The sequence below is a fragment of the Periplaneta americana genome, chromosome 15 (genome assembly GCF_040183065.1).
Source record: "Periplaneta americana isolate PAMFEO1 chromosome 15, P.americana_PAMFEO1_priV1, whole genome shotgun sequence".
Classification (NCBI taxonomy): Eukaryota; Metazoa; Arthropoda; class Insecta; order Blattodea; family Blattidae; genus Periplaneta; species Periplaneta americana.
In genome coordinates, this window is record NC_091131.1 from 92,194,735 (window position 1) to 92,214,921 (window position 20,187).

The window sequence follows — 20,187 nt, forward strand, 5'->3', positions numbered from 1 at the left end:
TTATTCAGAGAGTATTTTTATTTAATAAATGTGGATATTCAATTCGAGGCGCTATAATGATCAATAATATACATTTTACATCAAACGCTGTTTCCTGAAACCTACACTTTCCAAGTAATTACACTTCGTTGAATAGTAACTATTTTATTATGTGAAATATTCAGGCTATTTTACCAAATGTATAATAATGCTTTCATGTCATATTTATTGAAATATATGGAACCAATTCTGCCCTACATTTCTTTATATGAGAGAAAAATAAATTGCTGAAATAAAAAATAAATCAACCTATGTCCCTCCCAAGACCATATTGTTTCTGGCAAGAGTGCCTTATATTACTTCTGAGTCAATGCGATTAAAATTTGTTTTAAGTCTGAAATGTAATAAAAGAGAAAATCGTACTGATTTATGTGCATGTACTGTAATTATAAATTAAAACTTAATTATTTTTAAGAAGTACGGCAATGTATTAGAACTTGTAGTAGTCTACTTATTTAAAGAATAGAAAGAGAGCACAAAAAGAAAAAATCATGTAGTTATATTAGAACCTAAGCTGTGACAAAACAAAACTTATTTATATTTTCACAACTTTCGCATTGCTTAGCAACCGACTTTCTTTAAAGAAGTCAAGGATATTATTAAATTTCATATTTACCTTACATCAAGTCTCAGCAACTGTTTTCGATGGTGTTCGGGAATGTACGGACATCCTGAACATCCCTCTTCGGTAGGACTACGTGCCTGAGAGAAAGGACTATAAATAGGCAATGATAACTATACGAAGAAAGGGGCTTTAAAATGGGGAATAAATGTTTTTTTTAATTCTCTATTGTAATTCTCAACACATGTAATTCATTTTCGTAATTTCCTTTGTTTCACTTCTCTGCATCCAAAATTTCCTGTATCTCCTCTATTTCATCATCGCATTTCCCCGTTATTTTGTATCTTCTTCCTTTGTAGTATTTTCTTCTAAATTCTCTACTACATCATCTTCATTATAGATGTAAATTTTTCAAAAAAACTAAATTGTAGATTTAGATTAAAAAAATATATTATGTAAATGAAGGCCTAAGGGAAAGTGTAAACTTTGTTATCGTTTTTAGTTCCCCCTCACTCCCACTTCTATCAAAGGAAATCCTGAAAAAAATGCGAAATATTAATGTTGTATTACTACAGGTCAGTTTCACAATATTTACAAATTGCAAATTAACAATTTACAAATCACAAGTAAAAAATTACGAATGCTTGTAAACTCTGTTACACACTACAATCTCATTAATTTTTTAAGTTTGACAAGCTTTACGCAATCAGTAAATACATTTACAAACTGAAACAGTATACGATTATGCATTATAGCCAACAATTTTCGAACAGTCTCTAAAAGCAGAGCTAAAGTAGCCGTATTTTTACCGCTATCAATAATAATCCGTGGCGCTACAGCTCGTGAAGGGCCCAGACCAACCAGCCGGCTGCTGGCCTCATGCCCACATGCCGAAGGAGAGGTGGACGATCATCCAACCAGAATGGAGGTGTCGTGTGGTTAGCACGATGATCCTCCCAGCCGTTATAGCTGGCATTCGCAACCGGATTTCGTTACTTATCGTAGCTCCCCAAGTGCATCACGATGCTGGGTGGGCATCGGTCCCATACACTGGCCGAAATTTCATGAGAATATTTCTTCCCCCATGAAGACTCGAACCAGCGAGCATTCCGTAACGAGAGTCCTAGACAGGATGCCTTAGACCACGACGCCACGGCGCGGGACACATCTATCGATAGATATGTTTATATTTCATCCTAAAATGTATTACGTAAAGTTCGCCAAATCATATTTCAAATGGAATGTTGGAAGATGTAAAGAAATTGGATGTAAAGAAATGTGTGATTAAGGAGAGAACAAAGTCTTCAGATTTCGCTACTTAAGTGATGTGATCGATTGGTTATGCCAGTACTTTGATTGGTTTATGATTTAAATGATTATAGGGACTACGAAATTCAACAGATAAAGGATTGTTCAGCATTGTTTCTTTTCACATTACTAATGACAGTAGGATTAAAATTTTTGATCGAGAAAAGTATATCTGCACATTGAAGACTTAAAAACTCCATCAAATTAATGTTTATTATTGCATGGAACTGATACCTAGTAAGCCATCCTATGCAAAGTACTAGGTTGGTTTGATAAGTCTGGTAAAAAAGGCAACAACTCACTTTATTTTTCGACATGGATGGATATACACTTGATCCAGCGCATTTCCAGCTTTTTCATCCCTTCGAGAAAGTAGGTTCTGTCAAACCCTGCAAAATACTCGTTGACGGCGATGACCACTTTCTGATTTGATGAAAATTTCTTCCCACCAAGCCAAATTTTCAAGTTAGGAAATGGAAGTCACTTGGGGCTAAGTCTGGTGAATAGGGTGGATGAGAACAACCAACTCAAAGTCCATTTCATGCACTTTCGCCATTCTGATCGCTGATGTGGGACAGAGCATTGTCCTGGTGAAAGAGCATTGTCAGTTTTTCGTGCACACGCTCAGTTGAGATGTCTACAGTCTCAACAATCTAACGAATTTTTATTCGACGGTCTTGCATTACCTTGTCATGGATTTTGTCAGTGGTGCTCTATGTAGTGACAAAAATTGGACGGCCGGACCGCGCGTCATCTTCGGTGCATGTATTATCGCCGCGCTCTTATGGTTAACATGTCGGCATCATACAATAACGTGAGGTGTGCTTTTAAAACATAATTTTTCCCACCGATTGTTGCTCTGTAGGTTTCACTCTAAGCGCCACGTTGTCACGTCTACTTCCTCGATAAGAATAAGCACTAGTTTGTTATATTGTTAAATGGCTATTATTATTATTATTATTATTATTATTATTATTATTATTATTATTATTATTCGCTCATTCAGTTACCCTGTCGGTCGATCAATCAGTCACCTTCTCAGTCGCTCGTCAATCACCCTGTCAGTCGCTCGTCAGTCACCCTGTCAGTCGCTCGGTCGGTTACCCTGTCAGTCGATCAGTCAGTTAACCAGTCAGCCGCTCAGTTGGTTACCCTGTCAGACGATCAGTCAGTTACCCTGTCACTCGATCGGTCAGTTATCCTGTCAGTCGATCAGTCAGTTACCCTGTCAGTCGATCAGTCAGTTACCCTGTCAGTCGATCGGTTAGTTACCCTGTCACTCGATCGGTTAGTTACCCTGTCACTCGATCGGTTAGTTACCCTGTCAGTCGATCGGTCAGTTATCCTGTCAGTCGATCGGTCAGTTACCCTGTCAGTCGATCGGTCAGTTACCCTGTCAGTCGATCAGTCAGTTACCCTGTAAGTCGATCAGTCAGTCATCCTGTCAGTCGATCGATCAGTTACCCTGTCGGTAGATCAATCAGTCACCTTCGCAGTCATTCGTCGGTCACCCTGTCAGTCGCTCGGTCAGTCACCTTGTCAGCCGCTCAGTCGGTTACCCTGTCAGACGATCAGTCAGTTACCATGTCATTCGTTCATTCACTCACCCTGTCAGTCACTCCGTCAATGACCCTGTCAGATAGTCGGTCACTCTGTCAATCAGGTGATGGCTTATTATTAAAAGGGAATAGGAATTTATCCCCGTGCAAAATAGTAAATAAGTATTATTATGATTATTATCATTATTATTATTTCACATACGAGTACGTTGACATTCTTAACTCTTAATAATAACTCTTTAATAATCATTTTTTAATCACATACCTTAATGTTCGACCTCAGCACAAGACATTGCAACCTCGGTTTTAGTCTGCGTGGAATTGATAAGTAGGTGTCATTTAATAATGGAAGCAGCTTATTGGTTGCAATATTGAAATTGAGGCGAGTGATTGGAGCGGCGACATAAGAAATTGAAAACAATAATACAATTGAATTTCAAAGACCTGCCGAAAGTTACCATGAGAGCGCGGCGATAATACGACTACGTTTAAATTCATTGATCCAAAAGTAAATGGTCTTCAATGACCACGTGAACTTCATCCAGTTCTGTTTTGATTTTTGCGGCAGTCCAACCCTTCAAATGAAACTTCACGAAACTCGATTTTTTTTTTCCATTTTCTATCGCAGCTGTCACACTGACCACTTCAGATCGCTGTCAACAATGAACTGTATGTCATAACATTTTTTTATTTATTTAATGCAGGGCTGTAGAGTTTATCTTTAGCCGTGATAATGGCAACGTGCAATAGTGTGAGACAAGTAAACAAATATACAAATGAATAAACAAAAATTGAGAAGAGTACAAAAATACTTCATCTCAGCAAGAGTAATGGAATATATTTATATTTATATGTCATAACATAACTTATTCAAATTGTTTATGCAATCTTTTGAACAATCAATCTTACCAACCATGAAGCCGCAACAAAAAATGACCATCCTTTCATCGAAATTCACAGATTTATCAAACAGCCCACGTACCGTAATACAAAGTTATTAGATTCTAAATATTAAGTTCTGTATCTTGTAGCAGTGCTTCCATTACAGTATGTCGGGACTCATTTCAAACGTTTCATTTTACCCACATCTGCCTGAGAAACCAGATGGCGATTCAGATTCAGATTACAATACAACAATTTAATTTAACTAATTAACATAAAAACTGTGCTAATTTGGAAACTACATTACTAACTATAAATATAATAAAATTCTGATACAATAACAACGTTAATATGTAGAATAAACATGAGTATTTAGTATACGTATAGAATCCTTAAAAATTTGGAGATAAATACTTTCAATATCATGCCGCAATATAGTTCTTGGCTGCAAAATATTACGCCTTCTCTGTTAAAATTAAATACAGGGTGGAAGTGAAATAACCCTGCAGATTGAAAGGGACGATAGAGGGTACACTTAAAGGAATAGAAAACCTATATTACGTTTCGTGATTAAATGCTCGGTTAATTATAAAATTAAGTTGGAAGTTTCAGCAGTCTGGCAACATCGCCGCTAACACAGTCGTCTTTCTTCTTGTAATAAACATATAAGAGGTCAACGAACTCAGGTATGTCTCTGTACGTGAGTCTCCTTCTCTAGCTATGACGTTTGCAATCTGTTCGCATCGTTCACTGGCTTGAAATTAGTGGTTTTTAAATTAAATTTACACATAAACCATGCACGCTATTGAAATACACCAGAGAGATAGATGATTCTATATTAGATCTTTTATTGGCATGGACAAAACTCATGATCCTACTTGCAATAGTTTCCAAGTAAGACAGTGTTAAACATTTGGAAAAAAGTTCTGAGAAAACTATGAACTTTCCACCACACTTTTTTGTTAAATACAACATGGGCTATTCGCTCTGAAAATCTGCAGGATTATTTCACTTCCACGCTGTATATTAGAACTGCTGCTAAATAGACCTACAATAAAATACAACTGCTTTAGTTCAACTCTTATTGAAGCTCAGTTACACATGAAATTTATTGGATAAATAAATTTAGTAAATTGTATTTATTTATTTCTCTGTTTATTTATTTACGTATTTATTTATTTATTTATTTCCTTACATGCGTAATTTGTTGCACTTTTAAGGGAACACTTCTGTGAGTTTTAAAACTTTTGCAATTTTCATCCAAAATGTATTAAATTTAAACTACTTAAATATACCTACAGTACTATCATCTGTACAAAATTTTGTGCCATTAGGGCTAATAGTTTCGAAATGGTATTTTTTAAATGTATTTTATATTGACGTCACTAAAAAGGCTCCTTGCGTCACAATTTTCACAATTTTTAATTCATATTAGCTCAAAAGATTGAAAATAGTCATGGGAACATAAATTAATTAGCTTTTTGAGCTCGGTCTAAATAGAGAGTCACAATAAATTTTTAAATCGATTTTCTTAATTTTTCGCCATTATTTCACCATAGTGTCCCCTTAAATTTCCCACATGTAAGTACAATTTAAGTATAGAAAATGTGATAACTTTATAAGTTACATTCACATTAAACTATTCGTTAATTGTAAAAAAAGACACATGTAAGATATGAAAAATGTCATTTGTACAGATTTTGTTTTATTTCTAAAGTTAAACTTTATAAATTCAGATTGTGAAACAGAAGTTTACAATTTACAAGCAAAATTTACATGAATTAGAGACTAAAAGTAAGACGGAAAATAAGAATATTGAAAAATGCTGAGTTTGCAGTGAAAGACCTAGTCTTGGGCAAAAAACCATGAATGAATAAACGTTGTGAAAAAAAACTCCTTGTATCTGTTGCCAAAATATCATCAGCGTCAGCTTCTTAAAAGGAAACTCTGAGACTGCGGTTCTTTCACTATTCGAAATCAGTATATTTAATTTGAATTTGGCATCAAAATTTTGAGAACACCATAATACATGTGATGTTATGTGATGTTTCAGTCGGAAACTATTAACGTCATAATTGCGGAAAAAATATAACTTTATTAAAATTTGGATATTGAATTATTTTAAAACTAAAAAAAGAACTGTTAGCACGTTACATTACAGTCGACCGCTTTGCTGCATTCGTTTGTTTCGCAGAATATAGGTACATTTTAGATTATTTCCTTCTTTCGTTTGTTTTACGAGCCATAAGCAGTCTAGTACATACAGTCACGAAGCTTGAGTTGCTGAGGGTACTAGGAACAATAGACTGTGCCGGTACTATTTCGCATTGTTTGTGATGAAGCGATAGTAGCGATTCCAGTAGTTAGTAACTATCTATGGATACATATTCCCTACGTATTGAGCTTCGTGACTGTAGATACTAGACTGTGCTATAAGTTTTCGATTGTTGTCTTCGTTTGACAGAAAACAGTTATTGTAAATGAAGTGGGTTGTGTCAACACCTGGTTGTGTAAAAATTTCAATGGAAAAATTGGTGGAAAAAAATATTTTGTGATTCTTATTTCATTACTAAGTTTTTCTATTATGATAAGGGCCCGTGGACGTCCAAGGAGACGTGGTAGGACTTACAGAAGTGCTAGTGCTGCAAAATATGAAAGACGTATGTATAGACATTTCATGCGTACCAAGAACAAAGCATCAAGACAGAAAATAGTAAATAAAGACAGTGTAAGTAATACATTATGATGTAGGTCCTATGAATGATACGTGTAGTCATAAGCAAACATTTCATTTTAAAGTAGAGATCGTGAACGAGCATTTTAATTCATGCTGTCACAACAGTATATTGTCCTCAGCCGCATGTAAATAACGAACTTAAAAAGACGTAATGTGAAATTATAACAATTTCATTAGTAACATAACTGAATACAAGAGTACACTGTAATTTTGCATCATTTTCAGTAAATTTATTTATTTATTTATTTATTTATTTATTTATTTATTTATTTATTATTTTGCTAATAATTGTAACATAAAATATAATATATACAGGAAAACTTTAGCTCGCCCCTGAAAGAGTAGAACTCGTGCTCAGGGGCGGATTCCTGAATTGAAATTAATAATTATACAATACAATTTGTCTTATGTCTACTATGCAATTAAGCTTATAGTATATACATTTAAATTTACAATTTTTCAGTTTTTATAAAATCCATACATAACTTTTTCAAATTTAATACTAGAACTATTAGAATTGACAAGATTAGGATATGAAGGGCTATTAGCAAAAAGGGGGAATGTCCATTTTCATTGCTTTTGAGATATTAAGGTTTTAAAGTTTAAATCTTTTGTACCTTTTTATAAAATGAGTTTTTATTTTTGAATTTATTTTCAGCTTATACCTTTATCAAATATACATATCTGGAACAGTATATTATAGCCTTGATACACATTCCTCATTAGTTAAATAAAAAATAGAACCCAAACTCACATTTTGTTATGTTAAAAATGGGGAATGTCCATATATATTGTATTATTGACGGGTGAATTTTGTTTAATTGTTAGAAATCACATTAACTATATAAATTTAGCATGGAATGAAATTAATTTTATCAATTCTGCAATGCTTGGGAAAAGTGGCATAAGTCAATTTCCTCAATTTTTTTATTAGTTTATTAACAACTTACGGAACATCTGATCGATTGGGAAAAGAGACAAAGTATTTCTCCCATTAGAATAATTCATAGAGAAAAAAATCAAATTGACATTAACCAGTGTGAAGACAGTTTTTTTTCCTTCTAATGTAAAATTAACATTTTTGACTTGTGCCACTTTTCCCGAGCACTACAGAAATAATATCACATTTTTCACACCAATTAATCCTTTCTCGGCAATTTCTCATAGAATCCTCTTGCTTCCTCTCCACAGAATTTTTTGAGTTCTTGAAGATCGTTGTACTTCTCCTTTGACACTGGTAATGGACCTAAAAAGAGAAGAACAGAAAGAAATATTAAGAGCATGAAATGCTTGCAATAACTATTTTCGTTTTTATTTCAATAAAAAAAATTCACTTACCTTTGTATGTTTTTTCTGGTAAGATGAACTCTCTGCAATGCGAAGAAGCATCTTGTGGTAGCGATCCAGGGCTGTTCACTACACTCTCCGCCCATGCTCCATTATAGGTGGTCCTATACTTAAAAAATCTAGGATGTGATCGGTCTGCAACAATTTATTTCACTGGTCGTGTTGCGAAGGAACACTTGCGAAGATATTTCTTCTCCAGAAGTGCTGACCAGTTTCGAACAAGGCTTTGGTCCAACTGTGTTACTGTGAAAGGACAAGGTTTTTGCCTTGCTGATTGTAGTTCCTGGATCCAGTCGTCTGGCGGTTCAGCTCTTTTTTGCTGATTAACTAGCCCAAAATTTTTATCGCACCCTAAATACGAGTGACCACGTATTGGGAAAGTTATTTTGATTCAGTGTAATCTGTGAGTGTGATGTACAATGTAATGCATTAGTCTAAAAACAGTCCAATTCTTGTTTTGGCCACAAGCTGAATCACAAAATATCTCAAGATATCGAACATTTTGATTCATATGGCACATGATGAAGTGATGGGAAAATGAACATACTTCATTTGCACATTTATTAGCAATGGTTTCGTCATAAGCATAAAAAGTGACTCTTTAGTTGATATAACGTGAATTTTAAAACTGTAAAATCCAAGCTGTCTGCGATAATATGCATCATTCGACGTAACATTAGGTAGATTCAAATTTTTTTATAGTCCATAGCTATTGCCTCCCGTTCCGAACATTTTTCACTGTTTATCCGAGCTGCTCTTTTCCTTGTATAGAAAACATCTGCCTTCAATTTATGTATTCTGTTGGCTGTGGTAAGATCTTGTATTTTCTTCTCAACTAATTTATGTTCATTATCAGACACTGGAACATTAAGTATTTTTTTTCTTCAGAGATTCAACTTCTGTTACAAACTCATCACATACACTACAGGTATCAGTTCTGGGATAACCAAACTTTATGTTAAATTTTTCATTAAATATTGCAATAAACGTCTGATAAGGAACATTTAGATTTGGATACCGCTCTCTGAAGTGATTATGCATCATAGTGACATTCAAATCCTCTGGAAGATACATGCGTTTGGAATCATGTAAACTATAATGACTCTGTCTCTCTTTATATGACGAAATATGATCACACACAGCTTTCAACGTATCCTCACTTAGATTATTTTTTTCTGTTTTTGTGGCTACCTCGGCGATCTTTGGGTGAGACTCCTTCTTTCAAGTACCTCTGAATTACTTCTCGCCTCTTCTTGGTAATTCCATGCACCGACACAAAAGCTTTGCTGCATACAGGGACTTCAATCACTGCATCCTCCCTCTTAACCCGTACCTTGTAACCATAAGAATTGTCGTGAAATGTAGCATCCTCCTCAGGTTTCCTAAATCTTTTGCGTTTTATTGAGTTTACTGCAATAAGACCTTGGGCCTAAATTACTACTATGATTAAATACTGTAACAGTGTTGCATTTTGGTTCAACAATCTTAAAGAATTCATACCTTTTGTTTGATAACTATGAGAATACAATTCAAAATTATTTCGATTTTTATGTATGAATTTTATTAATACAATATAATAAATTTGTCTTACGTTAAGTACATTAAAGTCTAAAAACAAATTTTGAGATGGAAAATCAATGGGTTTATGAAGACATATTTTAATTATTTTCTTCTGTAATAAATAAAGTGGATTAAAATTGGATTTAAATGAGCTATCACATCCTATAATTCCATACATAAATACCGATTGAAATAAAGTTAAATATATTGTGCGTAATGAACTTCTTGACAAGTAATTCCTCAATAAAACAAAATAATATACTATTTTACGTAATTTATTACAAAGGTAATTAATGTGTTGATTCTATTTTAAATGATTATCGAAAATTATGCCTAAATACTTAACTTCAGAGGAGTCTTTAATAATCGGACATTTACACTGTATAAGACAACACTCAGAATTATGTAATTTAATACTTAATATAGATGTAGGAGGTTCAAGTTCAAGGAGTAGGGCCGTATTATATAAAAACCCAAGGGCAAATTTACATATAGCTTATTTATCAGATGTATTACCCTATGGTGAAAAAAATGTAGAATATATACCAAACAATGTTGTAACAAATGCAGTTTCATACTGAAAGTAATAAAATAGCAACGTCATCCATTAAAAATCTCTACCTAATATGCCCATCAAAATTAAAGAGTATAACAAATGTTAACAATATAAACATAGCCTCGTATGATGAAGAGATAAAGTATCTGGAAGTAATTAATAATGTATCAACTGAACCCAAAAATGTTTAAGTACCTAATATTAATTTCATCATCATCATCATTATCATCATCATCATCATCCTTGCATGTTTTGGGCCTAGTGGCCCGTTACGGTCTCTTGTCAACGCTTGAACGGTCTGCCCAAGGATCTCCTGCCCACAGGACGATAATTTAAAATTTGGCGTGGAATTCTAGAACGAGGCATTCTGATGACATGTGATCTCCAGTTTTGTTCGTATTTCTGTAGGTATTCCGTAATCGGTTCAATCTGCAGTTCTTTCATAATGTCAAAATTTCTAATGTGTATCAAATTCTCGTATATCCCTCTGTACGACGCATAAATCTCATTTCTGCCGCCGTTAATCTTTGTGAATCAATATTACGAATCGTCCAAGCTTCACTACCAAAACAGAGTATAGGTCTGGCCAATGTTTTATAAATTCTGGTGCGCTTGTGTTTTTATACTAAGGTTGGTGTTAATATCTGATTAATTATCCCCATTGCTCTGTTGAATTTAATAATTTTCTCATTCAAATGTTTTTCTCCTTCATATGAAATTTGGTAACCGAGATAACTAAAATTTTTAACTTGTTCGATGATCTTATTATTGATGCAAATTTTTCTACGGACTGGTTCCTTTCCTAAAAAATATTAATAATATTAATTTAAAATATATAAAAACATAAAAATTCATAAATTATATTTTTATTCAGTCATAATAAATACTTTTAACACCAGAAAATAATAGCAGAGAAAATAAAATTTCAGGGTACGTATTTACATACAGTATCTCAATATTTGAGATTTCCAAGCGTCCCATAAAATATGGGAACGTCCCTTTTTTCGCGAATATGTCCCGTTGTCCCGAAAGAGATTTTTGGGAAATATTTTAAGAATTAATGGCTTAAAAAAGAAAACTGGGAATATCTGCGGCTGTTTTCTTATCATTCCCCACCACTGTTTGTGACATTGGAATTCGCTAAAATGGCAACATTGGAGGTGACATTGAATGAATGCAATATTCTTAAAACAGTCCATATTATGAAGAAGACTGCTATCAGATCAAATATTGTTGAATCTCACTTGTTTCATGACGTCATAATTTTTAAAAATGTTCTGAATTCCAAAGAAAATAGTGAGTTGAAGGAAATTCTTAGATCAAAACATTTCCATAATTTTCGATAATCATTTAAAATGGAACCAACACATTAATTACCTTTGTAATAAATTACATAAAATAGCATATTATTTTGTTTTATTGAGGAATTACTTGTCAATAACTTTATTACGCACAATATATTTTACTTTATTTCAATCGGTAATTATGTATGGAATTATAGGATGGGGTAGCTCATTTAAATCCAATTTTAATCCACTTTATTTATTACAGAAGAAAATAATTAAAATATGTCTTCATAAACCTAATGATTTTCCATCTCAAAATTTGTTTTTAGACTTTAATGTACTTAACGTAAGACAAATTTATTATATTGTATTAATAAAATTCATACATAAAAATCGAAATAATTTTGAATTGTATTCCCATAGTTATGGAACAAAAGGTATGAATTCTTTAAGATTGTTTGAACCAAAATGCAACACTGTTACAGTATTTAATCATAGTAGTAATTTAGGCCCAAGAATATATAACAAATTTATATTTAAATATCCTAATCTTGTCAATTCTAATAGTTCTAGTATTACATTTAAAAAGTTATGTACTTATGGATTTTATAAAAATTGAAAAATTGTAAATTTAAATTTATATACTATAATTGCATAGTAGACATAAGACAAATTGTATTGTATAATTATTAATTTCAATTCAGGAATCCGCCCCTGAGCACGAGTTCTCCTCTTTCTGGGGCGAGCTAAAGTTTTTTCTATATATAATATATGTTATGTTTTTAATTATTAGCAAAATAATAAATAAATTTAGACCTATATGAAATATTGGTAGATCTGTTCAAAAGTGTTGATAAAATGCTCCCAAATATTAAAAACAGTGATGGAATTCATTATGTATCTCTGATACAAATGAAAATGTTAAAAGATTGTTCTCCCGCATGAAATCACTGTGAACTGATGGGAAGAACTGAATAACACGTCGTTATTTTAGGATTAATTAGACGCTTACTTTATTAAACGAATGTAAAAATTAGATAATTAGGCAGTTAACATGAAATAATGTTCTAATTATTCTGGTAAGAAGAGACAGAAATTATCTATTAGGCAAATTAAATACTTTTTATTGGTTACAAATTGGTCAATTAACATTAATCAGTTTTGTTGATATAACTCATTCTATCATTCAGTTACGTCCCATAGCTATTATAAAGAGATTCTTAACGAGGTCTACCAGTAAGAGTAATTAAAATCGTGATTAACCACCTCATAAAATGTTAATGACATTTAGGTTGTAATTTTTTTAGAAACAAATTGTTATAATTACTTCTACAGTTATTAAGCTCGTAGATGATTAATAGTAACATCTTTCTGAGATGATAATTTCAGTTATCAAATAGCACAAATAGAACCAAGATTTCGTGAACTTTTGAAGAATTTATTTCCATGCAAAGAAACTCTAAAAATAATCTACTATTACTACTATGGCGCTCCAGCCCTATATCGGGTCTTGGCCTCCTGAATCAAATCTCTCCAAATCTGCCTATCCAGCGTTTTTCTTTTCCAGTTCCTCACTCCAAGAATCTTCTTTGCATCCTGTTCCATACATTCCATGTGCCAAAAGTACGAGTCCATGTTTCTTTGCCTAAGTTGTCGTCGGGATTTACCATTTTCATTCCGAGGCTTAATATCAGCAGAGAGCTAGGAAGTTGGTACCAAAACTGTTGTGTAAGCTTGGACTATATCTCTACCGAATGAAAAGTATTAACGCAACTCTCAATGTCAGTGAACCAGAACGACAAACGCGTACAAATCAGGTGGTAACCAAACATGTGCTCCAATAGTCCACGACCTTAGAAAAAGAAAATAATAAGCGAATAATGTAAAAAACAATAATTTGTAATTATATAAACTTCGTAATTCCCAATCTAAAATAATTTACTCATAAATATGAAAATAACATACAAAGCATACAATTATGATACTTACTTACTTACTTACTTACTTACTTACTTACTTACATACTTACTTACGGCTTTTATGGAACCCGGAGGTTCATTGCCGCCCTCACATAAGCCCGCCATCGGTCCTTATCCTGTGCAAGATTAATCCAGTCCCTACCATCATATCCCATCTCCCTTAAATCCATTTTTATATTATACTCCCATTTACGTCTTGGCCTCCCCAAAGGTCTTATTCCCTCCGGTCTCCCAACTAACACTCTATATGCATTTCTGGATTTGCCCATACGTGTTACATGCCCTGCCCATCTCAAACGTCTGGATTTAATGTTCCTAATTATGTCAGGTGAAGAATGCAATGCGTGCAGTTCTTCGTTGCGTAACTTTCTCCATTCTACTGTAACTTCATCCCTCTTAGCCCCAAATATTTTCCTAAGAACCTTATTCTCAAACACCCTTAATCTCTGTTCCTCTCTCAAAGTGAGAGTCCAAGTTTCACAACCATACAGAACAACCGGTAGTATAATTGTTTTATAAATTCAAACTTTCAGATTTTTTGACAGCAGACTAGATGACAAAAGCTTCTCAACCGAATAATAGAAATTATGATTCTAGCTTCATTATAACAAATAACAATGAAAATTTTCATTTTATTAAAAGAAATACTTCTTTTATGTTCAGAAAAAAAAATTTGTTCTCTGAAAATATTCGTTCTATGTCACAAGACGTTATTGGAGCAAATTTTAAATATGATACAGTATAGCTTACTATCATCAGGTGAACAACTGCTTTGTGAGTCTAATAGGGTTTCTTAAACTCATAATTGTTTTCAAGAAATTTTTTCATTTCTATTGTAATGGCAGCTAGGAAGTTCGTATCGTAATTTCGATGTTGAACTTGGACTATAACGCAAGCGAATGCATAGCAGCACGCGACGTCAACATTTAACGAAGAATAATCCGGAAAAAATAAACGTGCTACACAATCCTGTTTGCATAATTAATAACAGATTAGTCTACTTTTTGGAATCATGCATAATATTAACATTACGTAAATAATACAATAATAACAGAATAGCTCACTTTGTTCAAAACCTAAACTATTAGTATCAGCCCAGCATCAAGCACGAGCAGACCAACACATGTCAAACCGTAAGTCAATTTTCTTTCGTAATAGTTATCAACCCAACGGTTTAAACCAAAATTAATACAATACCAGCTAAACTTCCAAATTAATTTATTAATATTTATTCACATTGTTACAGACACGCCAGGCTGTACTAAATTTATGGACCTGACAACCTCCACATTGTACTAGTAATACATCTATGATTTACAACAATTTTATCAACCACAATCGGATGAAACGTTTTATCAACATACAGTTTAACAAATATAGACATGTTAGCGAAAAACGACACTGCGCTTTAGACCGACGTCAAGAATCAAGATCAACAAAAACTGCCCTATTAACGAACTTTGTACCGACAAACACCACTAACATACGATCAAAGTGATTTTTAAACTTTTAAAGTGTTTTACAGTGTTCATATTTTATCACCACGCCTATAGTGGTTACAATTCCTAAACAGTGTATTATTATTTTAATTTCATATATTTTAGATCATATCACATGACTCCAGTGACTTAACATAACAGCATGTATATCATAGATCAACTTAAGTACAAGCAACCATACCAACATGACCTGAAAATATCACATTAAGATCTAATAGGCAAGGTTTTCATCATTTTTCATCAATCTAACACTACACATCTGATGATGATACATCAGTATCGAAAACGTTCATGAAAATTTATAAACTTCTATGATAAGCAAAGGCGGTATTGCACACTTATAACTATAGTCAAACATTAATAGCTTATCGGCAAATCTCAACATGAAATTAATCAACATGAAATTGCTAAACTATTAATATAAATTAACAATATTCTTCAAACTATTCACGACTGTGTATACAGTTCCACACAATCATACTATGCGTTGTTTATGTGAACTGCTTATCGCCTGCAGCGAGCGGGAGCAGAGCCAGGCGCGGGTGAGATCTATATGCCTACTCGCTGTAATCAACTGAAATCTACTGTTTTGGTACGAACTTCCTACCTATGATTATCAGTTTTCGAAATATTTTGTGCTTTTTATTTAATAAGGTTATCGACCTCACGCCCAACCCCGAACCTGGAGGACTAGGATATCCCTTTTCGTCTGGATCGTCGCCTTTGACCTGTCCGATATGGAAGGCTCTACCAGTAGCTACGCTGCTGCCGACATAGCTCTCAGGATCATTTGACTATACAAGCCCCACCACTACGACAAAGTTAAAAATAATCTGCCTTTAATATTATATTAAAATCTTAATACACTATCTAGTAGCTACATTCGATACTGTTTTTTGAAGATATGACTTCACAACTTCTTAATTCATGGAGTTTGTTCTCAAATTTCTGAAGACTAAAAGTTAATTTAAAAAAAGGATAACATGCCTACTGTTTTATTCCTCCATTGCTCAGAGCAGCGTTTCTCAAACTATGGTCCGCGGACCACCTGTGGTCCTCGAGGTCTGTCCTTGTGGTCCTTCAAAAAAGACAGAAGGAAAAATAAAATTCAAACGAATTGCATATCACACTATAGCTTAATATCTGAGAGTTCGGAAATGACACATGGCAATCGAATTTCACTTTTTCTCCCAGTAGGTGACATTTTATGAAATGTATTACCCTACCCATCTATCGACTTCTAACTCTAATCTCAGCAACAAAAGAGGGATTTAAAGCAGTATACACGTGGTGTTTCTCGCCATCTTTTCCCTGCACATCTGGCGCCGCGCCTGTAACCCAGCCAGGGACCACCCGAATTCATAACAGAGGACCAAAGTATCGAACCTTAATTCAATTTTAAAATATAAATATACTGGTATCAAAATATGTTACGAAAATTATAAATTTGCTTTCGAAGGGAACAAGAGTAAGGTGGTCCGCGGAACTGTTCTGACTTTAATAAAAAATGGTCCTCACTTCAAAAACGTTTGAGAAGCAGTGGCTCAGAGTAATCAGGAAATGCTTGGCAAAGGAATATGTTAACAAAAAGGGTGGTGTATATTAATGAGATGGTGGATCGAAAAGCAGAAATGTAAAGGTCCATCTACTACGAATTGTAAAGTTGACTGACAAATATCAGTATCAATATGCTAAACATTAATATCAAATAAAACCAAAGGCCATCTGTCCACCTCATGGAAATATGATAAAATGCAGATATTGCTGTGTGTTAGGAACTGCTGACGTACTAGATGTGTTCTTGTAGGCGCCGGGGTACGGAGCCAGCAGTATGAGTCCTCACTACGGAGGTGGTCAGCGAGGGGGCGTCGTGGGAGGCAGTCCTCAAGCAGCTGCCAGTCCTCACCACACTGCCAGTCCCCAGGTGCCCAGTCCTCAGGGACAGACCCTTGACTTGAGCGTGAGCCGGGTGCCTGCCAGGTGAGTGCTATTCACTAATCTACAGGGTGGCCAACGAACTTATCACAGTATTGCTAATGTACGACTAAGAACCAGAGTTACGTGTCGGGAAGAGATTCACGATTCGTGACCTTGAAATGCGGACAGTTCTCATTTTAGTATAACGCATCGAATTTCCACATTTTGAAGCTTCGAATTCTCCATCGTTTACATTGTTATACCACTACTTCCTTATTGGTGTCATCCCTCCTGCTTGAGAGCGGCTTTCGCCAATAAATCAGCGCTCTAATGGAAATTATTAACGACATAAAAGGAATAAATCAGACGTAGCTATATTCCGTACACCTCGATGTTGCATTCAAATTCATTCATTCCAATCACAAGAATGCCATTGTTAAGTGTTCTTAAATTTAACAAAGCGGAATAAAAATTACAGTAAATTGTCAATTATTTTTAAAAAATCCCACCGTTGCCATCACTTATAATTTCTTTTGTATGTTTATGGAAGCTTATCTTCATCACAAACTACAGTAATGAAGCATGCGATGTTATGAAAGGATGACACTATAAAACCAGTAACAATGAGTAATTAACTCGATATTATACATTTGGCAACATTGTTCTGTGTTGTTAACTAAATCTATAGCCACTTCTATTATCGATGAGCTGTAATAATTTTTATTTGTTTATGAATTACAATTTCTTTTCGTGCACTGTAGCTATTTTAATTTAATTTAATTTTCGTAGTAGTTATTTTTTTAGTTGGTTATTTAACGACGCTACGAGGTTATTTAGTGTCGATGAGATTGGTGAGAGCGAAATGGTATTTGGCGAGATGAGGCCGAGGATTCGCCATAGATTGCGTGGCATTCACCTTACGGTTGGGCGAAACCTCGGAAAAAAACCCAACTAGGTAATGAGCCCAAGCGGGGATCGAACCCGTGCCCGAGCACAACTTCAGACCTGCAGGCAAGCGCCTTAACGACTGAGCCACGCTGGTGGCCCGTTGTAGTTGTTGCTTATATTTATGCGCAATGTTTGTTTTGACTTTTTTGTTATTCTTTCTATTGCATTTTCTATTTTATTTATAGGACTAGGTAGTAAGAATTCTGATCAAGATGAAGATTAATAAGATAGTTTACTCAATTTCTCTGTAATCAGTGGCGGATTTGTCATTATGAAACCCATAGGTATCCAAATACACACCGACACATATAAACCTTTACAATTTTAATGACTTATAGCTTCTGAACCAATAATAGAAAACGTGTGAAATCTATTCTGAATTACAGGGTAACTGTGGGAGATTCCTCAGAATAAATGTTGAAAATGTCTTCCACCAGCATCCATACTCAACTCTATTCGTCGCACCATATTCCATGATGTTCTCCGAAGTGTATCCTCGTCATTGTTGCTGATTTCACGGAGTTCAGCAAGTGGCCGCGGTCTATTTTTGTACACTCTGTCCTTAAAGTAGCCCATTAAGAAGCCCGGTGAGTTGGGAGGCCACAATTTTTTTTATTAGGCGATCACCGAAAAAGCCAGCTATAAGTTTTGTGATTTCTTTAGTGAGTTCACTAAATGCCCTCGAACATCATCAACATAATATTGACTCATTGCAGGTCTGTGTTTTCCAGTCTCGCTGAGAAGTGAGCCAGTTGTCTCCGTCTTTCTTGCCATCGATAAAATTGTTGGCCTGGTTGGAATATTGCGGACACCGAATACTGTTCGAAATACCCGTTGTGTTTAAATCAAGGAATTTATCTTCCAATACGTTTTCACAATAAAAACACACTGCCGAATTGAGAACTGCATGTTCGTGTTATGGCTGCAAAAACTAGACTGCGAATTAATTACTAATAGCCAACAATAGCCATAATAATCAACAATGGATGGTAGTGGTAGGTCTACCAATAGAGATTCTCTCAGAGCAACTGAGGTCATTAAACTCAATTTCAAGTTTATACTAGCTTCCAGAGGGAAATTATAACTGATTAAAATTGTAAAGGTTTATATGTACTCTCTGTATTTCTCGGTCCCTTTCTTTCCAATTTTTACCCGTTTACTTTTGCCTTCGATAAATGATGAAATAAAAATGGCTTGTGAATTCAGAGTTTTATTTTAAAGAAGGAATTGGAATTTGTAAGTTATGAGATAGAATTTAAACGTATTTCGCCTTGATTTCTGCCAAACGAACTGAATAATGATTTCGATAAAGTCTATTTCCTCCTAAACGTTGCCACCCCTAAAATTTGCTGCTCTAGATTGTAGCTCCCTTGGCCTATTGGTAAATCTGCTTCTGGCTGTATCCCAATCAAGCTTAAGTTAAATTTCAAGGAGTGGTATACTGTCAAAGCAATTTTTAAGTCTGTTTGGTCCAGAAAACATAGATTTTTAGTTCGAGAATTAATAGAGGTATAATATATATATATATTTAAATATTGTCGCATAGATTATTATAATCGAGCAAAGATTTTAGACTGTTTGAATACAGGTAGCAATATAAATAGAAATTGTGTTAATTTGTCATATTACTTTTAAACAAGCTACTGAATAAATTTATTATATTTTAGCGTCTTTTACAGTTAACTGCTAAAATGATTGTTATTATTGTATTCATTTTGTATGTATTTTTTAGAAACTTACACAAATATATGTAGAAAATAAATTGTGTAAAAATAGACATTAAGGGTCATATTCATAAACATTCTTAGCGCGGACTTCCGGTGGATGATCAGCGAACTAACGTTTTTAGTATTCATAAACCAGTGTTAGCGATATGATATGAATCCTGTACAAGTAATCACTCGATAGGCTGGGCTAGTTTAGCACTCTCGTAGCCCGGGCTAGCGAAATGTCTAAGCATAGCACCCTAAGAGTAAAGTTGATATTTCTGCATAAGTTATTAAATTTA

General features: G+C 34.2%; 1 protein-coding gene across 3 annotated transcripts in view; it reads left to right on the forward strand.

Moving 5' to 3' along the window:
- Positions 1–20,187, forward strand: part of LOC138715199 (platelet binding protein GspB) — a 1,124,434-nt gene that overhangs the window by 926,220 nt on the left and 178,027 nt on the right. For all 3 annotated transcript variants that reach the window (XM_069847835.1, XM_069847836.1, XM_069847837.1), the window contains one exon: positions 17,122–17,294. In XM_069847835.1, the coding sequence (XP_069703936.1) occupies positions 17,122–17,294 (173 nt within the window). The remainder of the gene's footprint in view (positions 1–17,121; positions 17,295–20,187) is intronic.